Source organism: Etheostoma spectabile, chromosome 1 (genome assembly GCF_008692095.1).
Source record: "Etheostoma spectabile isolate EspeVRDwgs_2016 chromosome 1, UIUC_Espe_1.0, whole genome shotgun sequence".
Taxonomy (NCBI): Eukaryota; Metazoa; Chordata; class Actinopteri; order Perciformes; family Percidae; genus Etheostoma; species Etheostoma spectabile.
Genome location: NC_045733.1, coordinates 3,393,672 through 3,417,500, shown reverse-complemented (window position 1 = coordinate 3,417,500; position 23,829 = coordinate 3,393,672). Strand labels below are relative to the sequence as shown.

At 40.3% G+C, this 23,829-nt stretch overlaps 1 protein-coding gene across 1 annotated transcript in view; it reads right to left on the bottom strand.

The window, feature by feature from the left end:
- LOC116703903 (CUB and sushi domain-containing protein 1) overlaps positions 1 to 23,829 on the bottom strand; it is a 199,153-nt gene that overhangs the window by 96,189 nt on the left and 79,135 nt on the right. The window contains exons 20-25 of the mRNA XM_032539380.1: positions 17,448 to 17,604; positions 14,623 to 14,814; positions 8,378 to 8,504; positions 7,712 to 7,923; positions 5,116 to 5,307; positions 1,090 to 1,228 (exon numbers count right to left, since the gene is read on the bottom strand). Of these exons, the coding sequence (XP_032395271.1) occupies positions 1,090 to 1,228; positions 5,116 to 5,307; positions 7,712 to 7,923; positions 8,378 to 8,504; positions 14,623 to 14,814; positions 17,448 to 17,604 (1,019 nt within the window). The remainder of the gene's footprint in view (positions 1 to 1,089; positions 1,229 to 5,115; positions 5,308 to 7,711; positions 7,924 to 8,377; positions 8,505 to 14,622; positions 14,815 to 17,447; positions 17,605 to 23,829) is intronic.

The window sequence follows — 23,829 nt, the reverse complement described above, 5'->3', positions numbered from 1 at the left end:
CTTGTTATACAGCACAGACCAATTTATTACCCTGTGTGGGCCTTAGTGAGTCATGCACTACCCTTAAAAAATAAACTCAAACTAAACTTGTGATACATTTTTATTCAAGTCATAAGAAAACATTCTTTGGGGATGGGGCTAATAGTAATGGGGGAAAGCTGCCGATGTTAAACCCTTCTGAAGCAAATAATCCAGTGGACATTGACCTTCGGGCACTGTAGCCATTCACCTGCATGTCAGCAATACAGGAAATCTTCAAACTTTCCCTTAAGTTAGCATCTAACGGTAGCGGTAGCCAAGAGTTTTTTAGGCAACCAAATGTTCCAATTAATTTTGACACATTGTGAGGGGGGTCAAAGTTTAAGATTTAAACATGGACAACAACCAAAAACAAGTTCACAGCTATTTTAATGTACACAGAGTCATGGAGAAGCATTGCTAACCCTCTGTCATGTTTGACAGGTTGACGTGTAACCACACTCCTAAAGCATCCCCTATTTGAAAGTAGCAATTCAGGCTATAAACTTGTTAGGAAAATGTTTATTGAGGTAATAAATCAAGTAAGAAGTTGGATCATTTCCCCTTAGACTTTACTATAAGAACAGACTTCTTTTAGTAACCAGTGGAGTCACCCCATGCAGGAAATTAGATAGAATGCAGGTTTGAGGCACCTGCGCATAGGCTTCACTTTTTTGTCCATTATCTTTAACAGTCTATGGTTGCAGTAAGTCACAGCAAATCGCTTATGAATGAAATCATTGATCTCAACAGGTCTTACCTGGTTAAATAAAATAATTATGTGGAAAATACAAGAGGAAAGTCTAAATTCCCACGGTAACCTCTAAACTAGGAAATAATTGTTGAAAAGGTGTTTTTTAAGTTATTTGGACCGTTTTAAGGTGGAAAACAAATCCTGAATCCATTAGGTCAAAAAGGTCGGAAATAGCATCTGAAAGGCAGCAGGCTACGAGCACAGATTAGCTCCACTCCTGGTTTCAAGCTTGAGAATACATGCAGTATGAGAATAGTACATAGTAAAAACAAATGTTTGTGTACACATAGACACAGTTTTAAATTGATGTGGCTTACCTTTTAAAGATGAGAGCAATAACAAAGTCAGGGTTGACTCTTATTCTCCAATCGCAGTCTTTCCCAGGGGGGTAAGGTTGGGGATAGTTGGGAGACAGAATTACTCCAGAAGGACCGCTGACGTTACCCCCACATGTTGCTGGAGACAGACAGTGGGAGAGAAAGAGAGAGACAGAAAGACAGAGAAAGATGATTACACAGCATTGGGCTTGGGGTAATTTGAAAGAGAATCACCCCTGATTGACCACTCTTATAACCCCCACAGGTCGGCAGATTGGAAGAGAGTAAGTTAGCGATGGGAAGTATGGCAGGGATTGGTTAGGAGAGACAGAATTAGCCCCAGTGGAATGTTGATATTACCTCCACAGGTAGCTGGAAAGGGCGAAAGAGCAAAAGAGAGCTAGAGAGAGAGACTGTGAGATTTAGACAGAGTATAAGGCTGGGGGTAGTAGGCAGAAAGAATCACCCCTAGCGGTCCTGTTATCCCACAACAAGCCAGAAAGCAGGAAAGAGATATTGGCAAGAGAGACAGATAGATGCATTCAAGCAGCAATTTGGTGATGTGAAGGAAGAATTTGAAACATGGAGAGGTGTCTTGGGGCTGGCAGGTGGGTGTGAACGGATTATCAACAGTGAAATAGAAGTAAACAAAGGCATTAACAGTTGCAAATCACTCACAGACAGACACGCTTACGCACCAGACTGTTGTGTATAATGGTGGTTTAATCTTAGGAGCTTTTGAACACCCAGAGATTCACCACCTGGGGTGAAAGTGCAGGAGAGGGAAGCGCTTGCAGGCTAAGCTAAGAGAAAACGAAAAAGATTTAAGCCCTACGTTTTATCTGCAGTCGTGCAAAATGTGAGGTCACTGGCAAAGAGTCAGAGGCAATATCAGGAACAAAGCATACTGTGTTTAACAGGCATGGTTACAAGGAATATTACTAGTCTATGTGACTCTGCTGGAGGACTTCCCAATGGTGCTGGCTGATAAAGAGAAGGAGAAGGCAACACAAAGGGAGGCTGTTGCTTGCTGTAAGCTAGGGGGTGGACACCATGCTACTTTCTGCAGAAATCTTCCCCCGGCTTGCTCACATGGTTTACATCCCACCTTCAGCTGTGTCTGATGTCATACCTCATCCTGGTCCCTGCAAAGTTAAAAATCCAACAGCCCAGGAACTTTATGGTAATCTCTGTTGATGTTCCTTATCCATCTTCTCTGACTAACTGAACATGATATTTTATGTGGAAGACAAAATTGAACTGGATGCAGCCATAAGTCCCATACGTTCCCATCTAAATGTTTTCAGGAGATTTTTACCACTGGTTGGGCCACCTTGTCTCACAGTTATTGAAAGCAGCCTGTCTTCTGGAAATGTTCTGCGATCTTACATTTCGTTGGCTGCCTTTATTAAAGAAACCTGGGCTGGATCCTACTATTTTGTCTAATTGTTAGGCTAGCTCCAGAGGCCTTTCGTCCTAAAATCTTGAGAAGATTGTATATTCCAGCTCATGGACTTTTTAAATGAACAAAATCTCGAAAAGTCCAATCCGGTTTTAAACCATGCACAGACAGAATCAGCACTTTTAAGAGTTTTTAATGATATTTTTTAGCACTGACTCTGGTCACTGTTTTGTTTTGTACTTTTAGATATGTTTCTGCATTTGATACAGTGGCCAGAAATCCTGATGCTCGTTTGGAGCATTGGTGGGCGTCAGTGGCACAGCACTGGAGTGGTTCAGGTCCTACCTGTCACATCGGACTTTCTGTGTGCGGCTTTGATGGACTCGGTGTCCTCCACTGCTCCTCTCTCATGTGGGGTTCCACAGGGCTCAGTACTTGGCCCTCTTTTATTCTCTCTCTATCTACTCCCCTTGGCTCTATCTCAGAAACATGGCATTTCTTTTCATTGTTATGCGACGACAGCCAATTTATGTCCCCCTCAAAAATCTGATTCTAACACTGTGAACCCACTGCTACAGTGTCTACAGGACATTAAGGCTTGGATGTCCTTAAACTTTCTAAATTTTAATGAAAAAAAGACCGAAGTCATGGTCTTTGGTGGCACTTCTCTGACCTCCTCCCAAGTTGATTTGGGTTCTTTGGCGCAGTATCGCAAGCCGATTGTTAAAAATTTGGGTGTAAAAGTGGACTCAGAACTTAAATTTGACAGCCAGATTAAAGCAGTGGTGAAGTCTAGCTTTTTTCAGTTAAGGCAGCTAGCAAAAATTAAACCAGTCCTTCAGAGACAAAACTTTGAGACAGTAATCCATGCCTTTCTGACCACTCGGCTGGATTACTGTAATGCACTTTATATGGGGGCTAGCGGGTCCTCCATTGCTCGTCTTCAGCTTGTACAAAATGCTGCTGCACGTCTTTTAACAGGCACTAGCAAGTATGAGCACATTTCACCTATTTTAGCTTCACTCCACTGGCTGCCCGTCAATTTTAGGATTCATTTTAAAATTCTTTTAATTGCTTTTAAAGCCTTGAATGGCCTTGCCCCCCCTTATCTCTCTGAGCTGCTGCACCCCTACAACCCTAGCCGATCTCTCAGGTCAGCTGACCAGCTGCTCCTGACGGTGCCTAAAGCTAGGCTTAAGCTCAGGGGGACCGTGCGTTTTGCCGTCGCAGCTCCAAACTTTGGAATGGGCTGCCTATGCACATTAGACAGGCCTCCTCTCTGTCTCATTTTAAAACTCTTCTTAAAACCCACCTCTTTTCTTTGGCTTTTAACACCAGGTAGAGTGATGATTTTATGTGTAACCTTTACCACATTGCCGCTAGTGCATTTTGTTTTTTTTATTTTATTATACCTTATTATTTTGCTTTTATTGTGTTATCTATTTATCTGTATGATCATTTTGTGCAGCACTTTGGAAACCTTGTGTTTGTTAAAATTGTGCTATATAAATAAAGTGGATTGGATTGGATTGGATAATCGGAAATACAACGTTACCCCAATAAAAATGCGTAGTTCAGTAGTTACTACCCGCTAGAAAGTACGGTTAGACAAAGCTGTGGATGCGTTTTGTGCTTACATACTGGGATTTAAAGGTTGCATGGTGAGGACAATGAAGTGCTCTTGCTGCATTACAGATTGTATCTTTTTTTGCACTGACTCTGCTATCTTTTCTCAAAAAGGACAGGCTTCATGGCTAGGAATCCCCCTCCCCCTCGAGAGAGTCAAGTATGTCAGAAGGACCTGAAGAGGAAATAAAGGAAGGAAAGCACACCTGAAAGTGGGAGAGTGAAAAACAAACTGCAGCAGGCTTGTGTGAATGAGGCAAGGAGTAAGATGTGGAAGCTCACTGGGCTACAAGTAGCAGGTGGGCCTGATGGTGGTGGTGATAATAGAGAAAGAGAGAAAACAAGCAAGACTTTTCAACAGTTTTCAAACAATGTTACCTCACTTTTTTAACCACCTTTCCTCTCCTGTGCATGCGTCTCATCATCCCAGTTTTGAGTTTAGAAGATATTTGTGAACCATGTTACATTTCCATGTGGTCTTCAGCAACAGTGCTCGATGCTTATCTTGGCCATATTTTCTTCAGCACCTGTTCAACTTCTCCTTGACTCTTAAAGAGCATGCCTCCAGTAAGGAAAACCATCTGACGCTCCAGCAGTAGCATCCTTTGGGATTAGAGATCACCTCACCAGCAAGCTTCAGTTGATTTGTCTCCAGAGAATGTCAGATATGGCAGAACAACACAGGGGCACCTCAGGGACCTGAACCGTCTTGTTTGATGTTACACTCTACATTTCAGACTTAAGATACAACTCTGGATCATTCCACCTCCAGAGTTTTTGCACTCAGTAAGATATTGTCTGATGTATTCATTAGAGCATTTGATGGACAGTATCTAAAAATCGTAATATCTAGTTCATATTTAGTCCTCATATTTTAGTAAGCAGTATGACAATGAAGTATAAAACTCATTAACATTTTACCACAGCATCATAATTTATTTTCATTTCACTTAATCTCAGTTTGGCAGTCAATGATTCACAGAACAATGTACACCTACCGGCACAGGTTGGAGGGTCAGGTTGCCAGTAAAATCTGTTATCCATCTGTACACATGTGATGGTGTCTAGGCCTTGCAGCTGATAGCCTGGATCACACTGGAATGTCATACTGTCACCAGGCTCCTTACTGTCCCCATATCGAGAACCATTTACAGGGATGCCTGGGTCATTGCATGTTGTTGCTGTAGTGGCTGGAGAAGACAGACAAGGAGAGACAGAATCAGAATCAAAATTAGATTTATTGCCAAAGTACGTAACGTATGACATACTGCTGGTTGGAAGAGATTTAAACAGACACAAACACAAGAGTGCTATCAGCAGCTGCAGGCAAAGAAGTGAACACAAAGCAGGTTTGGATTTGGCTTGCTGTCATGGGGGAGGGGGTATGGTCATGAGCACCTGGAAGCGCCCAGGAGGTGAAGTGGCATCTCTCCAGCTACCAATCCACACTCCGTACTTTGGTCCGTACGAACCGGCGACCCTCCGGTTCCCAACCCAACTCCCTACGGACTGAACTACTGCCACCCTTTTAGTGGCTCCCCCTCAGGGTAAGCTGTGAGCTTTGTAGGGATCCACAACAGTCTTTAAATATAATAGAGTGCTTACATCACATCAAACAATCTTTAAAGATCATAAAAGGCCAACATCTTTAAAGAACATTGGAGCAATATGCATTATGTGTCTAAATGGAATATAAACATACTAAATTTTAACAGTATTTTTTGTCAAATGACTAACACTATGACTAATACTAATCCTAAATATGAAAATACTGCATTCAGTATCTACAAATATATCTTGTATAATTAATATTTATCAAATTTCAGTGGTTTCTAGAAAATGAGGGATTTTTGGTGTTTGGTTTGGAGTTGTTGGGTACAGAACTGAGTCCTGGCCAAAATACTAGCAGAATATTGAAGCCGGCCTTCTTAAATACAGTCCACACTAAACATATAAATTATCTTTTGCACAAATAGCTGGTGTACGGCCAAACATAGTATTATGACATCATGTTTATTATGACTTTCCAGTACAGAACAGTATTTATCAGGAACACCGAGAGGGAAGAGGATACAATGTGAGAAAAAAACTACATGAGAAAGAAAAATGTAGTAACATCAACCTAAAAAACACTTGCTTAATAAATCCACAAACCTTGCTTTACATAAATCAGTATGGTGGCAAATACCGTTCCCTTTGCTTAAGTAAATCAACATTGAGGTAAATATATGGAGTCATTACCATAATAATTGAATAACAGTGTCTTGATTAGCATTTTAGTGAGTGCAAATATTTATTGTTTTAAATATGGGAAGAAAGAAAAAAACTAAATGTGTGTGTGTGTGTGTGAGAGAGAGAGAGAGAGGAGAGAAAGAGCGTGAGAGGAGAGAGAGAGAGAGAGAGGCATAAACCATTGGATATTTTTGACGGGAAATGTGCATCTCTTTAAAAAAGTTCTGACAGTTACGTGTGTTGGACTTTGTGTGCACTTGTGCATGTAGATTCATGTGAACCTCAGAGCAAGTAGAGGTTCACAGTATGGGCTCGTGCAAGAGATGTGATGGTAATAAGTGGTTACATAAAGATAAAGAAGCACAATAATGTGTTTTGTGTGGTGTGTGTGTGTGTGTGTGTTGTGTGTTTTGTGTGTGTGTGTGTGTGTGTGTGTGTGTGTGGTGTTGTGTGTGTGGGGGGTGGCGAGCGAAAGATTTTTGTGCGTGTCGGCTTTTGATTGATTTTGCTGCTACAGTGGTTTGCAGTGACTTTGTCCAATGATTCTCAAAGGATGGTGCTCAGACATTTTGGGTCCAGTGGCTCAAACAGCAAAGGCCATACCTGCACCCAAAGGGCACAGTTATTGCCCAGGTTGCCCTTTCATTCAAAAATGAAAAAAACAGCAGCAATGGTTTGTTTATTGACATCTCTTTGAGAGAGTATTGGTCTTACAAATTACAATTTTATGATTTTTAGTTAATTTTGCAAGTTCAAAACCCCTAAAAAAATGGAAATGACTTTGTTCATTAGCCTATTAAAATTATATTTTTAGCATATTTTTTATTATCATTATAATATAATTAAATTCTTATGAATTCATTTCTCAAATACACATTTCACAATGCTGTTAAATGGCTAACTAAATTCAGCACTTGTAGTATTGCTGCGGCATCTTCTGGTTTTCTAAACTGTGGGGTACGACAAAAACTGAATCACAGGTCTCTGGTCTTCAGTACTTACTGTAGTCCCAGGATGAGGTATTACTTTTCTCATTTGATTCTTTGGCTAAATGTTTTTCAGAAATCCTGTTAAATGGAGCATTAATACCAGATTAATTATCTTATAGTTAATATAAATGAGGTTTATATAATAACTAAGAAACTATATGCTGATGAGTTTGTTAATTACCTAATTCAATTGCTAATTCAGTAATCAGCTTTTCTTCATTAATGGGTGTGGCGGGTAGTGAGACAGACAACCCAAATCAGTGATTTAGTACAATCATGGCATATTTTTTTAATTGTTTTCAGAAATTCAGTGTTTCCTCTACCAAGTGAACTACAAGTTTAATGATTGTGATTTAGAGATAAGTTTACTTACTGGAAAATTGTATTGAAAATCCTTGCTTGCTGATGAAATAATCAGAATCAAACTGCAGTGTGAGTGTGTTGAATGTTGAGTGGATATCTTCAGGTAAGGCTGGGCCTGACCATTCTTTCAATAGGATCCCCCCGTCTGATGGTGCAGATGGACCATCCCAAACTCTCAGGATATCGTGGCCAATCTCAGTGTCAAAGACTATGAAGTGGAGGCTGAGGAAACGCAGAAAATACACAGAATTTCAGAGCACCAATATATACATAACTGTGTATTCAGTAGTTTTACCAAAGTCAAGTCAACCATAAAATAAAGTTAAGCAGAGCTTAGAATAGACAGAACATACAAATATGGCCACGTGCGTGCGCGCATGGCAACATGATGGTGGCATAATGACTAATGTGGTGTACTCACCTACACAGCAGTGGCTTTGACAGTGAACATGTATCTATAATTAGTGAATTTATCATTATCTGACAGCCTTGTGAGTGTTTACCTGTATAGTTTATGTAGCTGGAGTTAGCCAGTAAGCTAACCCAATCTTGGCCAGAGCAAAGCAATTACTTGTCTTGATTCTTTATGAACAAACATTTCTTAGTTTCCTTTAGTTCCCCCCCATACTCACAGTGGCTTCAGTGCAGTGCCCATATCCAACTGCTTAATAATTACCTGATTGTTTTGCCTGTGTCAGCCTCTATAGTCCAGGTACAGTGGAGGTTGTTGTCATATGGAGCAGGATATCCTGGAGACAGAATCCGTCCTGACACTGCTCCGGTTATGTGACCTCCACACTCGGCTACAAGGACACAAGAGAAAGGGGGATCATCACTGGGAAAAATACATATCCCCCCCCCCCTTCTCTTTATGTAGGTCCTTTGAAATATTTCTGTCAAATCAGAAATACAAACACATTTCCTTATCTTACCAATGAACAAAGCACACACAAAACCACAGCACGTATAAATCCACTACACACACATGTAACTGCATGGATCAAACCTAGCAGGAGCATTAGAGCATTTAACAAAGCAAGGATTGTGGGCAAAGCCATATATTGCAGGATTGCTGTAGGGTTACTATGAATTACAAACTCTGCAGTAGATATTGTGGGCAACTTGAAGCAACTTGTCCATAAAATCCACTCTCCTTATTAACGGAGACATTTAAACTGTATTGGAGAATATTAGTCTCTGAATTTTTTATAAGGTGGCCAGATAAAGAAAAATAAATCCTATAAAGTTACATAAATTCATCTGGTTAGTCATAATGAATCTGAAACCTAACAGACATAGCCTGATTTGTCAGAGGTATTATTATTGTTCTTTTAGATGATTTGTTCATGTTCATCCTGCCACTGTGTCTCTCTTAATTAAAGGTCTTTACAGTTTCACTCAGTTTCTCAGAACCAAGACCTGACCCATGACCAGAGTTGGAACAAGCAAAAATGATACTTTCCCTAACTGGGGGTATGGTCTTGAGGGTTTATATGTCTAATATCAGATTGGATCTGAATGTATCAGCGCATGCTTAGTATCAGCTCTGATCACGTGGTACTGTAAGTCATAACCTCAGCTAGAAAAAACACGTTGGGACTGTGTAAAAATGTATGACATCAAACGACAATTGTTTTTTGTGAATAAGATTCAAAGATAATGGTTAGAATATATTATTTTCACGCAGTGGGCTACATAATATTGGTGAAGGGGACAATGTGACTTTCAATATTTTTTATAAATTAGTCTTTGATAAACTAGTCTTGGATATAAACAAATCGTTTTTGGAATTAGTTTCTGTGACTTAACATTTGTTCTCAGGGCATTAGTATTATGTTAGTGCTCTTTTTAACTGCAGTGACTTGTTAATATATAGCACATGATGCTGCTGTTGGTGTTGCTTTTTCTAGGGTCTGTTACTTAACCTTGGGTATACTCTCATTAGGTCTGACTGGGCACTTTTTTAAGAAATGAATTAATGCACATTGGGTTTGGGTAGGTTTTTCACACGTTGGTATTGGATCAGGTCCAGCATGTTGTCCCTGTGAAGACCTTCTATATTCTCAACACAACTCAATTCTTCTTTCCAGTTCTATTAACGTTTCATTTCATCTCTATAAGAGGCGGCTCCTCTGCTTTCCTGTAAATTGCTCTGAGGTGTGAAGGTTGAGTTAAATGAAAATCAGTTAAAAAGGGCTTGAATCATTAAATCAACCTTGAATTATCCAAAACTTCTGCTATACTGTTTCAAGGTTGGTGAATAACTTTGATGGCTGTTTTCCCTTACGGATTTCCCAATAGTGTTTGAAAAAAATGCTGTTTAATGCACAAGAGAGAACTGGCTTTGTGTGTTATTTTTGTATTGTTTTCAGTGTTGAGGAACAGGGGAGATAGCATGACGCAAGGGAAAAGGCTGGGAGCAGAACTCATCATGGTAGTACACGGTGGCCCACTGAACCAGCAGATCGCTGCTGATTAGAAAACAGTTTGGTATAGAGACTGCTTCATATCAGTGTGTGCATTGTGTTAAGAGGGCACCATTAACACAGCACTGCAATCTACAATACCATGACAGCCTGCTGCTGTTGCATTACCCTTCTTAGCAGATTTCTGAGATATATACTGTATATAAATATATATACAGTATGTATATATAAACAGTTGTTTCAAGCCCTTGAGATAGAAAACATAGGACGTAGAGAGGGGAATAAGCATAACAAACATACAAAGCAAGGCAAGAAAAAAAGGGTTATTTAGTAAGCATGGGCCAATGACAATTTCCCAGGATAGAAAAAGGAAGATATAGTTAGAGGAGAGCACGTATACAGAAAAGGATAGGAAGGTTTACTGCATGACTACAGAGCGACAGAACGTCAAAAAGAGTCAGAGGTAGACCACCATTCTGTGGGGGAGAGTAAGAGAGGTATAGAAACAGCCTGAGGCAAAAACCATCTCCTCATCTCCATGCTAGTACATACAGATAAGGGATCGAGGCAGACAGACCGACAGGGAAGGAGAAAGACAAATGCCCCAGCAGACAGACAAAGGAGGAAAATACAAAGGTAGATACAGAGGTAGTTAGCCCAGGGCTCTGCCAGCAAGTATTCTCTTGGTTGCTGGCTTACCTGAAATAAGGCAGCGACAGAGCATCTACAAATGAATGACTGACTGCAGAGGTACACAGGGAAACACACACACATATACACACAGACACATGCAGCGCATACTCATTCACACCCAGATAAATACATTCCCTGCACACACCTTTGCACACATATTTTTAGTTGGCATTAACAACCACATCAGGCCACATCCCACCTTAGAGTGCTCAGGTGTGCTGGCGGTTAGAAAGACAAAAAGGCTTGGCTCTGCAGTAGGGAATTGTGCCAAGCGCCCACATCTATCCAATAAGGTAAACATACTTACAGGGAAAATGCTTTAATTTGTACAATGTGCAAAACCAAAAAATATTTATGGACAAGTAGGAACTATGGACTTCAAAAACTGAAAATGTGCTTCAGGGATTTCAAAGCTTGCTAGCAACAATATAAACAAACAGAATGGCCAGCTGTGCATGCTGTAGCTTAAATACAAAACTACTTTCACAGGTCCATAAGCAAGAGGAAAAAAAAAGGAAAAGTCACCATGTCAAAGCACCTGAATGGTTTGGCACACTCCTCTCTAACCTAATTAAGAGCTGCCAAGTGCCAACCAAAGCTAAATCTGCCCTCTGGCAGCTTGTTCTACCTTAAAACCTAGGAAATATTCAAATATATTCTAGATATGCTAAATGAGAAACCTTAATTTTTGTCATTTTCATGGTCTGAAAAATAAAAGCTGATATTGTAGGAGTGCACAGCAGCAGTCACATAGACGGCTGATTATTACAGTACATTATGCTTTCAGGCAGTTCTTGTATCCTTCAAGCTCTATAATCATTTTCTCAATTTTGTGTTTCAACTAAAAATGTGACTCTGATCCAACCTAACAACTGTTTTATGTTCCGTTTATAGCGTTTGCATGACATTCATCTCTCTAATAAATCGGGGAACCTCTGTATGCATGTTTGTGTGTGTATGTCTGTCTTTCAGATATCTCATGGACCGTTCATCCAATCTACTTCACACTTGGTTTCCTGGGTACCAAATGAAGTTGGGGTTTGAAAATTGGAGGAGTTTGGACAGCATTTGATATTTTATATTAATAAAACTAAATGACTGCACAAGAATAATTGAGGTAAAAAAGTTGCCAAAAATAAGAAACTCTGTAGAAGACGCAGCAGTTTACTTTTTGCTGCGTCCAAAGTTACATGATTGCTGGATATACCAAACAAACTTCACTTTCCTGGAGCACGAGCGGATAGCTTACACAGGAACGTTACAACTGTTGAGAAAAAAAGGCGCTTCCATAATGCTGGCTTTTCCGTATGTACCCTTCAAAATAAAAGCCCAGGTCTTATTCACTCAGAGCATTTGCTAAGAGGACACTCAATGAAAAGCCATTTTGCCGACACTAGATATCAAACAAAAGCCAGACACTATATAGTATTAAGTTGCTGTTAGGTGTAAATTCACTACTTCTAAAGAGACAACAGAACATAACTTGATCTCACAGTTTCTTCCGCAGCACTGTGCAGACAGATCTGGCAATGCGAGACTATCTCGTAGCTAACTGGGCAAAGAGAGCAGTTTTCATCAGACTCAGCCTGCGTCTGGTTGCTTAAGTGCGCTGCTAACTTATAACACTAATAACATTACCGTCGGCAAAACACTGCCGTGATTCAAATACATACATCAATGTTTACTGTCAAGCCCCTGAGCCTGTTTGGAAATTAACACCTCTGCTGAAGTTTTAAGTTTGTTAACGACAAGAATGCACCGCCGTCATTAAACGCTGACTATGGCAATATCAACATAACAGTATTGTTGAAAAGAAAGACAACACTAAAATGTAGTTAAACAAAAACTCTCTTTATTTGCACTGCCTTCCACCTTTACTTCCGCCACTCTTTCTCTCTGCGCACACACTCACGTTCCGGAGCCGGCTGACTGGGGTTCTGTGAGTCTAGTCTCGCATTGCCAGAGTTATCTCCACAGCGCTGCAGAGAAAGGTCTGACTAGTCCACACAGCATTCTGGGATGGGAGAAAAACATGCTCTGATTTATTGGCATTTCTTTGATCCAACCACAATCCTGTTGGTCATTGCTAACCGCCAGTCTCAATGACGGTGCTGGCAATACAGCCTCGAGAAAGAACTTGTTTTGGTGGAACATGTGTATGTTTAAAAAGTAGTTTTAGTGGTGCTAGAGAAAACGCAGATTGGACAGATAGTCTAGTGAGCTGTCTCAATTTACTCTGCAGAGATCTGAGGAGCAGTTAACCATAGTCCTCACAAAATTGACTGAATTTAGAATGCCAAGACAAAGAAAGGAGAAGGTGAAGGACATTTGGATGAAAAGGAGGGACGTCCGGCGGAATTTCCAACAGTGGAATGTTATTGGAATAGACTACTGTGAGTCCAAGTCCGTCTCCGTTGGTTGATAAAAACAAATTGCTGATTGCTTCTCATAATGGGGCGGATGGGTAGCGCACTGCCATGAGTCCATGAAGCAAATGTCTGATTACTTCACATTTTAATTGTGATATTATAAAAATCAAATTTTGCAATGGTGTCTGTGAGGTACAAGTACAATGTTTTCCTCTGAAGTAGAAGCAAGTCAATAGTAGGCTATATAATGTGGTTGCAGATAAAGTGGTTTGGGGTCCTTCTGGTAATTTGGGTCTACAATGGTTCTAGAGAAAGATTCAAAAAGCAATACAACAGGCCAAGCAATTGGCGTGTTGCAAACAGCCACGTTTTGAATGGGCATTGTACTAGTATTTGAAAGAAGCTGTCTTCCTTACTGAGTCAATAAGAATCAAAACATTTAAACGTTTTTACAAGCAGTATGTAAGATTGGAATATTTTTTACTCTCTCTGTTTATTGTTATCTCAAAACTGACTCATATTCCCAGACAATTATTTTAGTCATCCTATCACAGTTGATGTTGGTGTACAGTAAACTAGCTCCAGGTAGAGTTACTGCCACTACTTTGACTATACTAACATACAAGTGGGCAGCCAAGTGACATAAATTATTAGAATGTTTGAAAGTAAGAAAGCATGCAGTCATCTATTTCAGTTGTAATAGTCAACTTTATATGAGTGCACTTTCACTCCAGTCTGTGTTGCCCAGTACCTGAAAAGATACACTCAACAATTTTAGATGAATCAATATAGTTTTTACATCACTCATTTTCTGCAATCTAAAAAAAAAAGTATCTTCTGAGAGAATATTCTATTTATTGTGCGTGCTCAGAATAGAATAGAGCAGAAAGCTAAGGCTTCTGTCAAAGACTTTGGCATGAAATACTGTGCGCACCTTCAGGTTACAGGAAAGTAGTCTGGCTTACATTATGAATGTCGTACTGTATATAATATAATGTCATATTATGTCATCCCCTATTTTTACACCTTAAGTATGCCATCCTTAAATAAACAGAAGCCTTGTTCACTAAAATCGTATACCCGCTGACATCCTGCTGTCCACGTTCAGATAGTTTTGTGTGCACAGGCTGATGGATCAGTAGGGGCGGTTTTTACTCACAGAGGTGTATAAGTGCCACTACAAATATTTCCCAGTGTTGAATCAGTCCCCAAGCCCTATTTTCAAAGTACTTACCTTTATTGACTAAATCACTTGTTCATTCACTCTCCCTTTTGAATGCTCATGCTCTTGATGGAGCTTAGAAACAGGAGTAGTTTTAACTGCTGCTATTACCCATGCTATATTTCTCACTGAATTGACGGGTAATAATTCAAATCTTGTAGTTCTGATTTATTGATGTACATATAACCTACACATGTGTTGGCATACTAACCAAGACAGGAAGGAAGTGGTTTGTCCCAGACACGTCTGTCCCCGCTAAGACAGGTCAGTGTACTGCTGCCATGGAGACTGTATCCAGGGTTGCAGGAGTACAGGACTAAAGTGTTGGCGTAATGGCCATCGTCTTGGATCTTATAGCCATAACTAGGGACACCTGGTTCCTCGCAGCGTACCAAGTCAAAACCTAGAAAGAGACACAAAGACACACACACACACACACAGAAAAACACACCCACACCCACACCCACACACACAAACAGATTAGGTCATCCTGTCCATGCAATAAGACAACATTGCATAAATGAGCAGGGTGATTCAGAGAGGAAGAAATATTCTTCTCCTGAATTCCACTTCTTCCCTCAGAAATTTCATGTTTAAACACTCACTGTTGCTGAAGGCTGAAAGCAATGTGACAGCTGCAGTGTAGCTACTGGACATTTCAACAGATTCTACTCATATGCTTTTGATTGATTCCCTGCACTATTGTTTGTTCAGTGTGTTTTGTTAGTGTACTGCTGCTGGTCAATGTATTTTCATCATCACCATCCATCATATCTATCTTCTATCTATCTATCTATCTATCATCTATCTATCTATCTATCTATCTATCTATCTTCTATCTATCATCTATCTATCTATCTATCTATCTATCTATCTATCTATCTATCTATCTACCTACTACCTACTACCTACCAACCAACCAACCACACCACCAATCTCATCTATCTATCTATCTATCTATCTATCTATCTATCTATCTACATCTATCTATCTATCTATCTATCTATCTATCTATCTATCTATCTATCTTATCAAAGATACAACAATATTAACATATTTTCTTTCCCTTAGGTCAGCCTTTTACTTAACCTTCAGTTAAGCCAAACTGTTTTTTCAACATGTTTGGCTCTGTTTTTTTTTTTATTAACCTGTCATTTATAAATCACAGTCACTACATCGACTAAAGTTGAAGTGCCTAGTTTAATGACCGACGCAGTTGTCAATTTCCCATCCAAGGCCCACGTCATTTAAATAGCAAATGCACCTGCGCCCATGGGCGTGCTGGTCTTAAAGGGAAAAAACCTGGTCTAAAGTCAATAGCGCAGAATTTCATTGTTATTTTAACAGCGCATTAGTAAAATGTGCCAAGGCTTATGCACAGTGAGTGCACACTATGTATGTTATACACATACACACACACACAAGCACACACACCACACACACACACACACACTCACACACAGGAAAGAGCAGCAGTGCACACATGTGCAAAGATTACATATAAAAAAATACTATATACGCCATCATAATAGCAATACGCCAAGGTACAAACGTTCCTGGTTTTAAAGGAATGGGAAATGACACTCTGAATAGTTTGTTGCATGTTACGCCCAAAACACACCTATGAATTAATGAAGACACTAAATACAACCCTTCTGAACCATACACCCAGCGCACGGACCCTTTTTTCCGTCGTTAAACTAGCAAAAGTGGATTTGGACATGCCCTAAATGCACCTGCGCCATGCGCTTCACGCCGTGCACTTGGATCGTTAAAATAGGGCCCAATGTGTCTAACAATGTGTAAACTGGATTTACTCCAACCCTATTTACAGTAAGAAATCATAGCCGTCACTCTTTCTCAGATGCTTCTCTCTCTTTTGTCCTGTATAAACCTTCTGACAATATCTCTTATCGATCCATTGGCTCATCTGCTAGAAAAGAACTTTGCAGAAAGTGTCACCTTCTCCTGTTTAATGACTTTCAGACTAACGGCTTTCTAATGGTTTAACTGACATACAGAGCATCCGTCTAGTATCCATATACCATCTACCTTCATCTGCTTGTCCCTCCGTCCAGTCACTCTTCCATTCCGGTTGTGTCATTTTCTCACCTTCTTTTAATGGCTTGCAGATAAATGCTCTTCTAATAGCCTCTTTGACTTACACAGCAGCTGGTTCTGCCTTCTTAACAGACTCTTTTTAAAGCCATTATCTTGTGTGTGTGTGTGTGTATGTGTCTTTGAATCTGTAAATAAATTGTGCATTTAAGGATTTTGTGCAACTGGATAGGGAAAAGCTTGTCATATTTGCATATGTGTAAGTGTGTGTGTGTGTGTGTGTGTGTGTGTGTGTGTGTGTGTGTGTGTGTGTGTGTGTGTGTGTGTGTGTGTTTGTGTAGAGAATTTTATAAGCATTCATGAGCATGCATATGCTAATTTATTGTTTCTGCATGCTTGGTAAACTACTGTTGCACTGTTGGACTCCACCTTCAAAAGAAATTGCTTGAAAAAGTGATTGTTGATCCCTTTTCAGCTGTCAGAAGGGAGAGAAACAGCTTGGTAATTTGCTGACGGAGAAAGACAAGTCTCGAGAGTTTTGTCGTACATGATTCCTATTTTGTTCTGGTATGTAGCACTCAAGAATCACTTGGACTGAGGCACAGGACAGAGGCAGGATATATTCATGAGTGCAATCACGCACAATCACTACTACTCTAGTTTTCAATTAAAAAACATCTCCTTACAAGGACCTTCATGATGAGCTGTAAAAAATTTAGGAAATGACTTGTATGCATTTGTGTGCATCTAAAAAAAATGTGTGTGTGTGTGTGTGTGTGTGTGTGTGTGTGTGTGTGTGTGTGTGTGTGTGTGTTTGTGTGGTGTGGTGTTGTGAGCAAAAGAGAGGTTTGATTGCACTTTCTTTGGCCATAGTAAAACAAACCATTGCGGTTAAAATAAATATAGAAGAAAAACAATGTGTATCACTGTCCATTTCTAATCAGTTGACCCTAAGTTAAACTTTCTCAAACAACTCACTTGTGTATGTGAGGCGGAAGCCCTGATTGGTTCCAGAGGTGTTGCTGTTGAATTCCAGCCACAAGCGATTGGATGTACTATTGATGACATGACCCATCATGCCATCATATGTAAAGTTGCCAAGAAGACGGGATGAAGTGTTCTCTCCATCATACACCTGTCAACCAAAGCACAGGAACAGGATCACAGAACATGAATAAAACCATGAGTTAAAAGTGTTTCTAGAGGTTTACCATTGCAAATAATGAGAACATGACAGAACAAGAGTGAATGACTGAAGTGCATTGCTGACCTGGTCTGAAAAAAAAGGATGGCACAAAATGTGGTCAGTCTTAAAACCACAATTGCAGGGCACTGCTACATTGCCTGCGCCTCTCCTCTGCAACACAGTGATTCATCCAAATACCAACCGCAAGTGAGGCAAAAAAACTCACAGTGCCTCAGGAAATAGCCACTTTGCTTAGTTTTGCGCATGGACCATGTGAAGCACCACAAAGATAGAGCCCAAAATATGACATGAAAGTTGCTGAGGTCAAGGTTGTTAAGGTGCTCAATTACAGTCTGAAAGAACTGATGAAGCCTCCCTTTTTATAATGTTAAACCTTTAAGATTTGTATGCAACAATTCCAGAGAAAAATTAAACAAAATGTTGATGGGGTTTAAGGTGGGTAAATAAATTGGTTATCTTACTTTAAATCTTACTATTCTTACTTTCAAAATTTTACTTTTATCTTACTTTACAGAGGTGATAGAATGGTTACATAGAGTGTTTCACGCTGTTCGTTAAGGTCTTCTAATAGGGTATGTAACATTGTTTGGGTTGAAAATTGCCGTGGTGCTGTTACATTGGTCTTGATGCTACGTTGTTATTTGGGCCTAGATTGAAACGAGAGGTTTTCTGCCGAATAAATATTTAGATGAGCTGCGCACAAATTGGTTGAGCAAAGCACATACACACTCACAGTGGAGACGAGACAGCAGGTCTCAAATTATTTATTATAATTATTATTATACAGTCCCTGACAAAAGTCTTGTCTCTTGTGTACAAATTAACCTGAAGTGCCGCTGAAATATATTTCTAATCAAGATTTATTTACAAGAAATGGCTCATTTTAATCCCAACAGCTTTTGCAATAATGTTTCAGTGCAAAAAGAAACTGTCAAAAAGTGTTCTAATATTCAAAGCTTGGTAAAGCCCATTGAGTCAATTTTTGCAAAGACATAAGTGTTGTCGCCTTGTCAAATGAGCTTCACCTGTGACTAATAATGGATCAATTAGGTCTCAGGTGTGTATAAAAACAACCCCAGTACACTAGACCTTCACATCAACTGCAACTAGACATCTGCAAACATGCCTAAGATTCACCCTGAGACTAAGGTTTTGATTATCAAGAGGCTGAAGACCAGATCCACTGCTGATGTGGCAGACACCTTCAATGTGTCTCAGCGTCAAGTACAGAGGATTAAAAAAACATTTGAAGACACTGGAGATGTTTTTGACAAGCCCAGATCAGGCAGACCCCGCAAGACAACTGCTCGAGAGGACCGTTTGTTGGCTCGAAAATCCAAGGCCAGACCATTTTCCACTGCAGCAGAGCTCCACCAGACCTGGTCCCATGAAGGCCCTGTGTCAACCAGAACGGTTTGTCGGATTCTGTCTCGAAATGGCCTCCATGGTCAAATCAGTGCCCAGAAGCCAGCACTAAACAAAAGACAATTGAAAAACTGTGTGGCATTTGCCAAGGCCCACAGCCTGCTAAAAGGATGGACGCTGGAGAAGTGGAAGAAAGTGGATTTTTCAGATGAATCTTCTGTTGAATTACACCACAGTTGCCGCAAATATTGCAAGAGACCTACTGGAGCCCGCATGGATCCAAGATTCACCCAGAAAACAGTGAAGTTTGGTGGCGGAAAAATCATGGTCTGGGGTTACATCCAGTATGGGGTGTGCGAGAGATCTACAGGGTGGAAGGCAACATCAATAGTCTCAAATACCAAGAAATCTTAGCTACCTCTCATATTCCCAACCATAAAAGAGGCCAAATTCTGCAGCAGAAAGGTGCTCCATCACATACTTCCATCTCCACTTCAAAGTTCCTCAAGGCGAAAAAGATCAAGATGCTCCAGGATTGGCCGGCCCAGTCACCAGACATGAACATCATTGAGCATATGTGGGGTAGGATAGAAAGAGGAAGCATGGAAGACCAAACCAAAGAATATGATGAACTCTGGGAGGCATGCAAGACTGCTTTCCTAGTTATTCCTGATGACTTCATCAATACATTGTATGAATCCTTGCCAAACCGCATAGATGCAGTCCTTCAAGCTCATGGAAGTCATACAAGATATTAAATTTGGATCTCACAGCACCACTATTTAATTTACTGACATATTTTAGTATTGTAGTAAATTTGTTCAATTTATGTATAGGCGACAAACTTTTGTCTTGCCAAAATTTGACCTTTCTGTCTTGTTAAATAATAAATATTTTTTAGTGAAACTAATTTATTTCAGTGCATTGAACATCATTTGGGAGGGTTTTAGCTTTTCATATGAGCTATTTCTTACACCAATTGATTAATTAAAAGTCAGGTAATAGCAGGTGTTTCTACAAAATAGATAAGCGACAAGACTTTTGTCAGGGACTGTACATTGTTCATCTGATATTTCATTACTAAATTCACTTCTAAAACTTTTTTATGCAAGAAATTAACTATGTAAAGGTCAAATATGGGCCGTTTTAAGAAAATTGATGGCTAATTGCAAATTCGGTAAGACTGCGTTGAACTTCATGAGCTACACACAGTCTGACAAGACAGCGACAGCCCACTGTGCTCCATACCCAGTGCTAATTCCCCATTTCTGGGTTACTGGACTACCAAATTCCGGTGCCCTGACTGAGCTCTGTGGGGAGGTGGGCGGCCAGCAGGGCTCTGCGGCAGCCCGTGGGGCTTTGCGAAGCTCCGTGACAGTGGCTGGTACTGCATCGCCACCTGGACTGTCCTATACAGAAGTATAGTGTATGTACTAGGGATGAGCGAGTACAGCATTATCTGTATCTGTATTGTATCTGTTTACCACAAGAATTATCTGTATCCAGATCCGTACTTGGACTGGGCGGGGCCTAAACAGAAAAGTGGTCGGATTTAACCCGGAAGTGGGTCGGGTTCTCTTGAAATGTGCGGGGCTTTTAACCGGTATGTTATTTAAGCATGCAATTGATATGAGTTGATCAAAAAATGTTATATTTATTGCTGATTTGAAAACTAACAAAACAACAAACAACAACAAAAGTAACAAACAACTATATACAGAACGTTTGCAACAATGAATACAACACATGCGGTTGCAATTATGAAGTAAAATGTAATGAACAAGAGTTTTCATACTCAATATAACTTTCTTTTTTAACTTTTTTTTTTTATGTCAGGTGATTTTTTTTTTTGGTTCTTTTTATTTTTTTTATTTCCACACCAGGTATATGTGTGTGTGTGTGTGTGTGTGTGTGTGTGTGTGTGTGTGTGTAGTAAGGGAGAGACACAGAGAGAGCGGGGGCGGGGGGGCAGCTGACAGTAAAAAAAAAAAAATCTCCGATGGCAGAGACGCAACGGGAGTTGCATTTAAACTAAGCGCAGTCTGACCGTTCACGAAACTACTGGTTAATGTAGGACACAAACCAGTCACAGAAATCTACTGGTTACTATGTAAGGACTACAAACCCCACGTTACCAGAAATCTACTGGTTACTATGTAAGGACTACAAACCGAAGTTAAAAACAAACCTGAAGCTGGAAGAAACCCTAAACGTTAACAGAACAGATCCGCAGACCGATTGACTACCTGCCTGACGGGGGCGGGAGGGAAGCGGGGAGCGAGGAGGAGAGAGAGAGAGAGAGAGAGACGAGAGAGAGAGAGAGAGAGAGAGGGAGAGAGAGGCCGAGGGAGCGCATTTCTCCTTGTTCTGTGTGTGTGTGATTGAGCCGAGTGGGTTTGTAGGCGGGGGGGGCGCTGTGATTATCACAGATCGCTGCGCGGCCAGTTGAGGAGTTTTATTCAATCCGAGCACAGATATTGACTAATATTACTTGTTTAATACTTGTACTCGGCAAAAGTGCTTTATCCGTACCGGATACTCGTTTCAGCCGGATACTCGGATCCCCCTAATATGTACAGTTTGAATTTCGTCACGGCATGTATATCACAGCTACCCTAAGGTCTTACAAAGGTAAAACCTTTGTCCACTCTCAATTTAAGGCATTTTTGTGAATTTGAGGGGTCTCCTTAGGAGGAGCTGCTAGCTTTAGCTCTGTGTCCCATTGGATCCTATGGTAAAAAGTCGCCGCTACACTTTCGGCATAAGTATGGTACATTTACAGCTACCCTAAGGACTTACCAAGCTAAAACTTTTGTCCACTTTCAATTTAAGGCAATGTCTCCTCAGGAAGGTCTCCTTAGGAAGATGCTAGGTAGCTCTCATTGCTCCTACCAGCTCACAGTGGACTTTATCAATGAGAACTCGCGGACAAGAGTTTATTTCGCGTTTATTTCCCCAATCGTTTCTTTAAATATCTCAACACACATATCCATAATAAGATTAACTAGAACCTGTGGTAAGAGATTGTGGGCGCAACAAGCTTGCTGTCCGTGCTCTCACTTATACGCACCGGCCATTTAGCAGGAAGAGGGGAGGGAGAGCAGCGAGCTGCATGCCCTGGAGCCACATAGTTGACGTTAACTAAGAGCTTTGTTGAGATCTGCCCGTTTTCAGAGGCAGTTTCAAATTGTGACATTTGCAGAAGACAGATTGGTCAATGGGATTGAGGTTGTATGTATGTCCTATGTACCCATCAAACTGTCGTTATTTAACTATGACTAGGTAATACCGGTTTTGCATTCTATCACCCCTTTAAATAAAACAAGCACACTTTAAAAATTGCAGTTTAATCCTTGTCTAGCACTTGTAGTAAGAAGTAGATGTAAGTATAACTTTAATCTGTGCATTGGCAGAGGGGATATTGCAGCCTTAAATGAACAATAAAAAGCAGCTTATTCATAGTCAAGTTTGACTCCAGGCCGTGATAAGTGTTCCAAATTTTATATTTTTGAAAATGATGCTGCTTTTACACAGGAAACCATTAACGAGTAATGCAGAGTGTTTTCTAGAAATCATCAGTAAAGGCTAGAAGTCTCAGTATGCATGTTCACTGTTAACTAAACACTGAGTTAAAAACAGCATGTCAGTGTTGTGTGTGTGTGTGTGGTGTGTGTGTGTGTGTGTGTGTGTGTGTGTGTGTGTGTGTGTGTGTGTGTGTGTGTGTGTGTGTGTGTGTGAGAGGGGGGGGACTAGCAGGAAAGCGATGACAGGCTAGATTAGATTTACAACATAAAAACATTATTGGACTGCATTAATATTGCAGGAATGAGCTTTTATTTTCTTTGTTGATCAGCTTCTTCTTCTTTATATTCGTAAAAAGAAAAATATGAACTTGATGAAGTTGTTAACATTTCAGCCTTCTTGCTAGATTTAATTTTGGTCTCCTAAGAATTTTGCTTCTCATTGTTTGCATTGTAATTATCAACCAGTAGCTCTAAACTCACAGTAACAGCACAAACAAGACACAAAATATTTGGAAGTCATTTATTTCAAATGAGCCATGTAAGCCATGCCAGAAAGGTAGATACAGAGGGTGGAGTACTGGCAGAAAGATCTTTGCAACGTAAGAAAGTTGAGCAGCGTGTTAGAATGTCCAACAGCAGAAGAGGTTAGAGAAATATGGATAATTTTCAAATCTTTAAACGTCCCGTGGCATGACAATTTCATTTCATGAGGTAATTTAACATTAATGTGCATTCTCCCAGCCTGCCTATGGTCCCCCAGTGGATAGAAATGGTGATAGGTGTAAACCGAGCCCTGGGTATCCTGCTTTGCCTTTGAGAAGATAAAAGCCCAAATGGGCCGATCTGGAATTTTACTCCTTATGAAGTCATAAGGAGCAAGGTTACCTCCCCTTTTTCCGCTTTGCCCGCCCAGAGAATTTGGCCGACCCATGAGAAAGAGACAGACATCATGGCTTTCAAACAAGCAAAGTGGCAGTTGTTCAAGGCCACACCCCCACCCTCCACCTTGCCCCCTCTCTCCTCCTCAATAGCCTATATAAAAGCATCTAAAAAGCAGCAGGGGTATTACCAGGGGTAAGTATTTGATACTGAGACACTTGTGTTTGCTTTGGAGTCTATTGGCTGCATTCTATTGAGCAAACACTTCTGAAAGCAGCTTTAATGTGGACAGTAGAGTAGTAGTTTAGGAAGAGGAGTCTATTTTTGACTGCAGCTGGAAGTAGAGAATTAGGACTCTGAAAAACTTCATAATACTATCTCACAG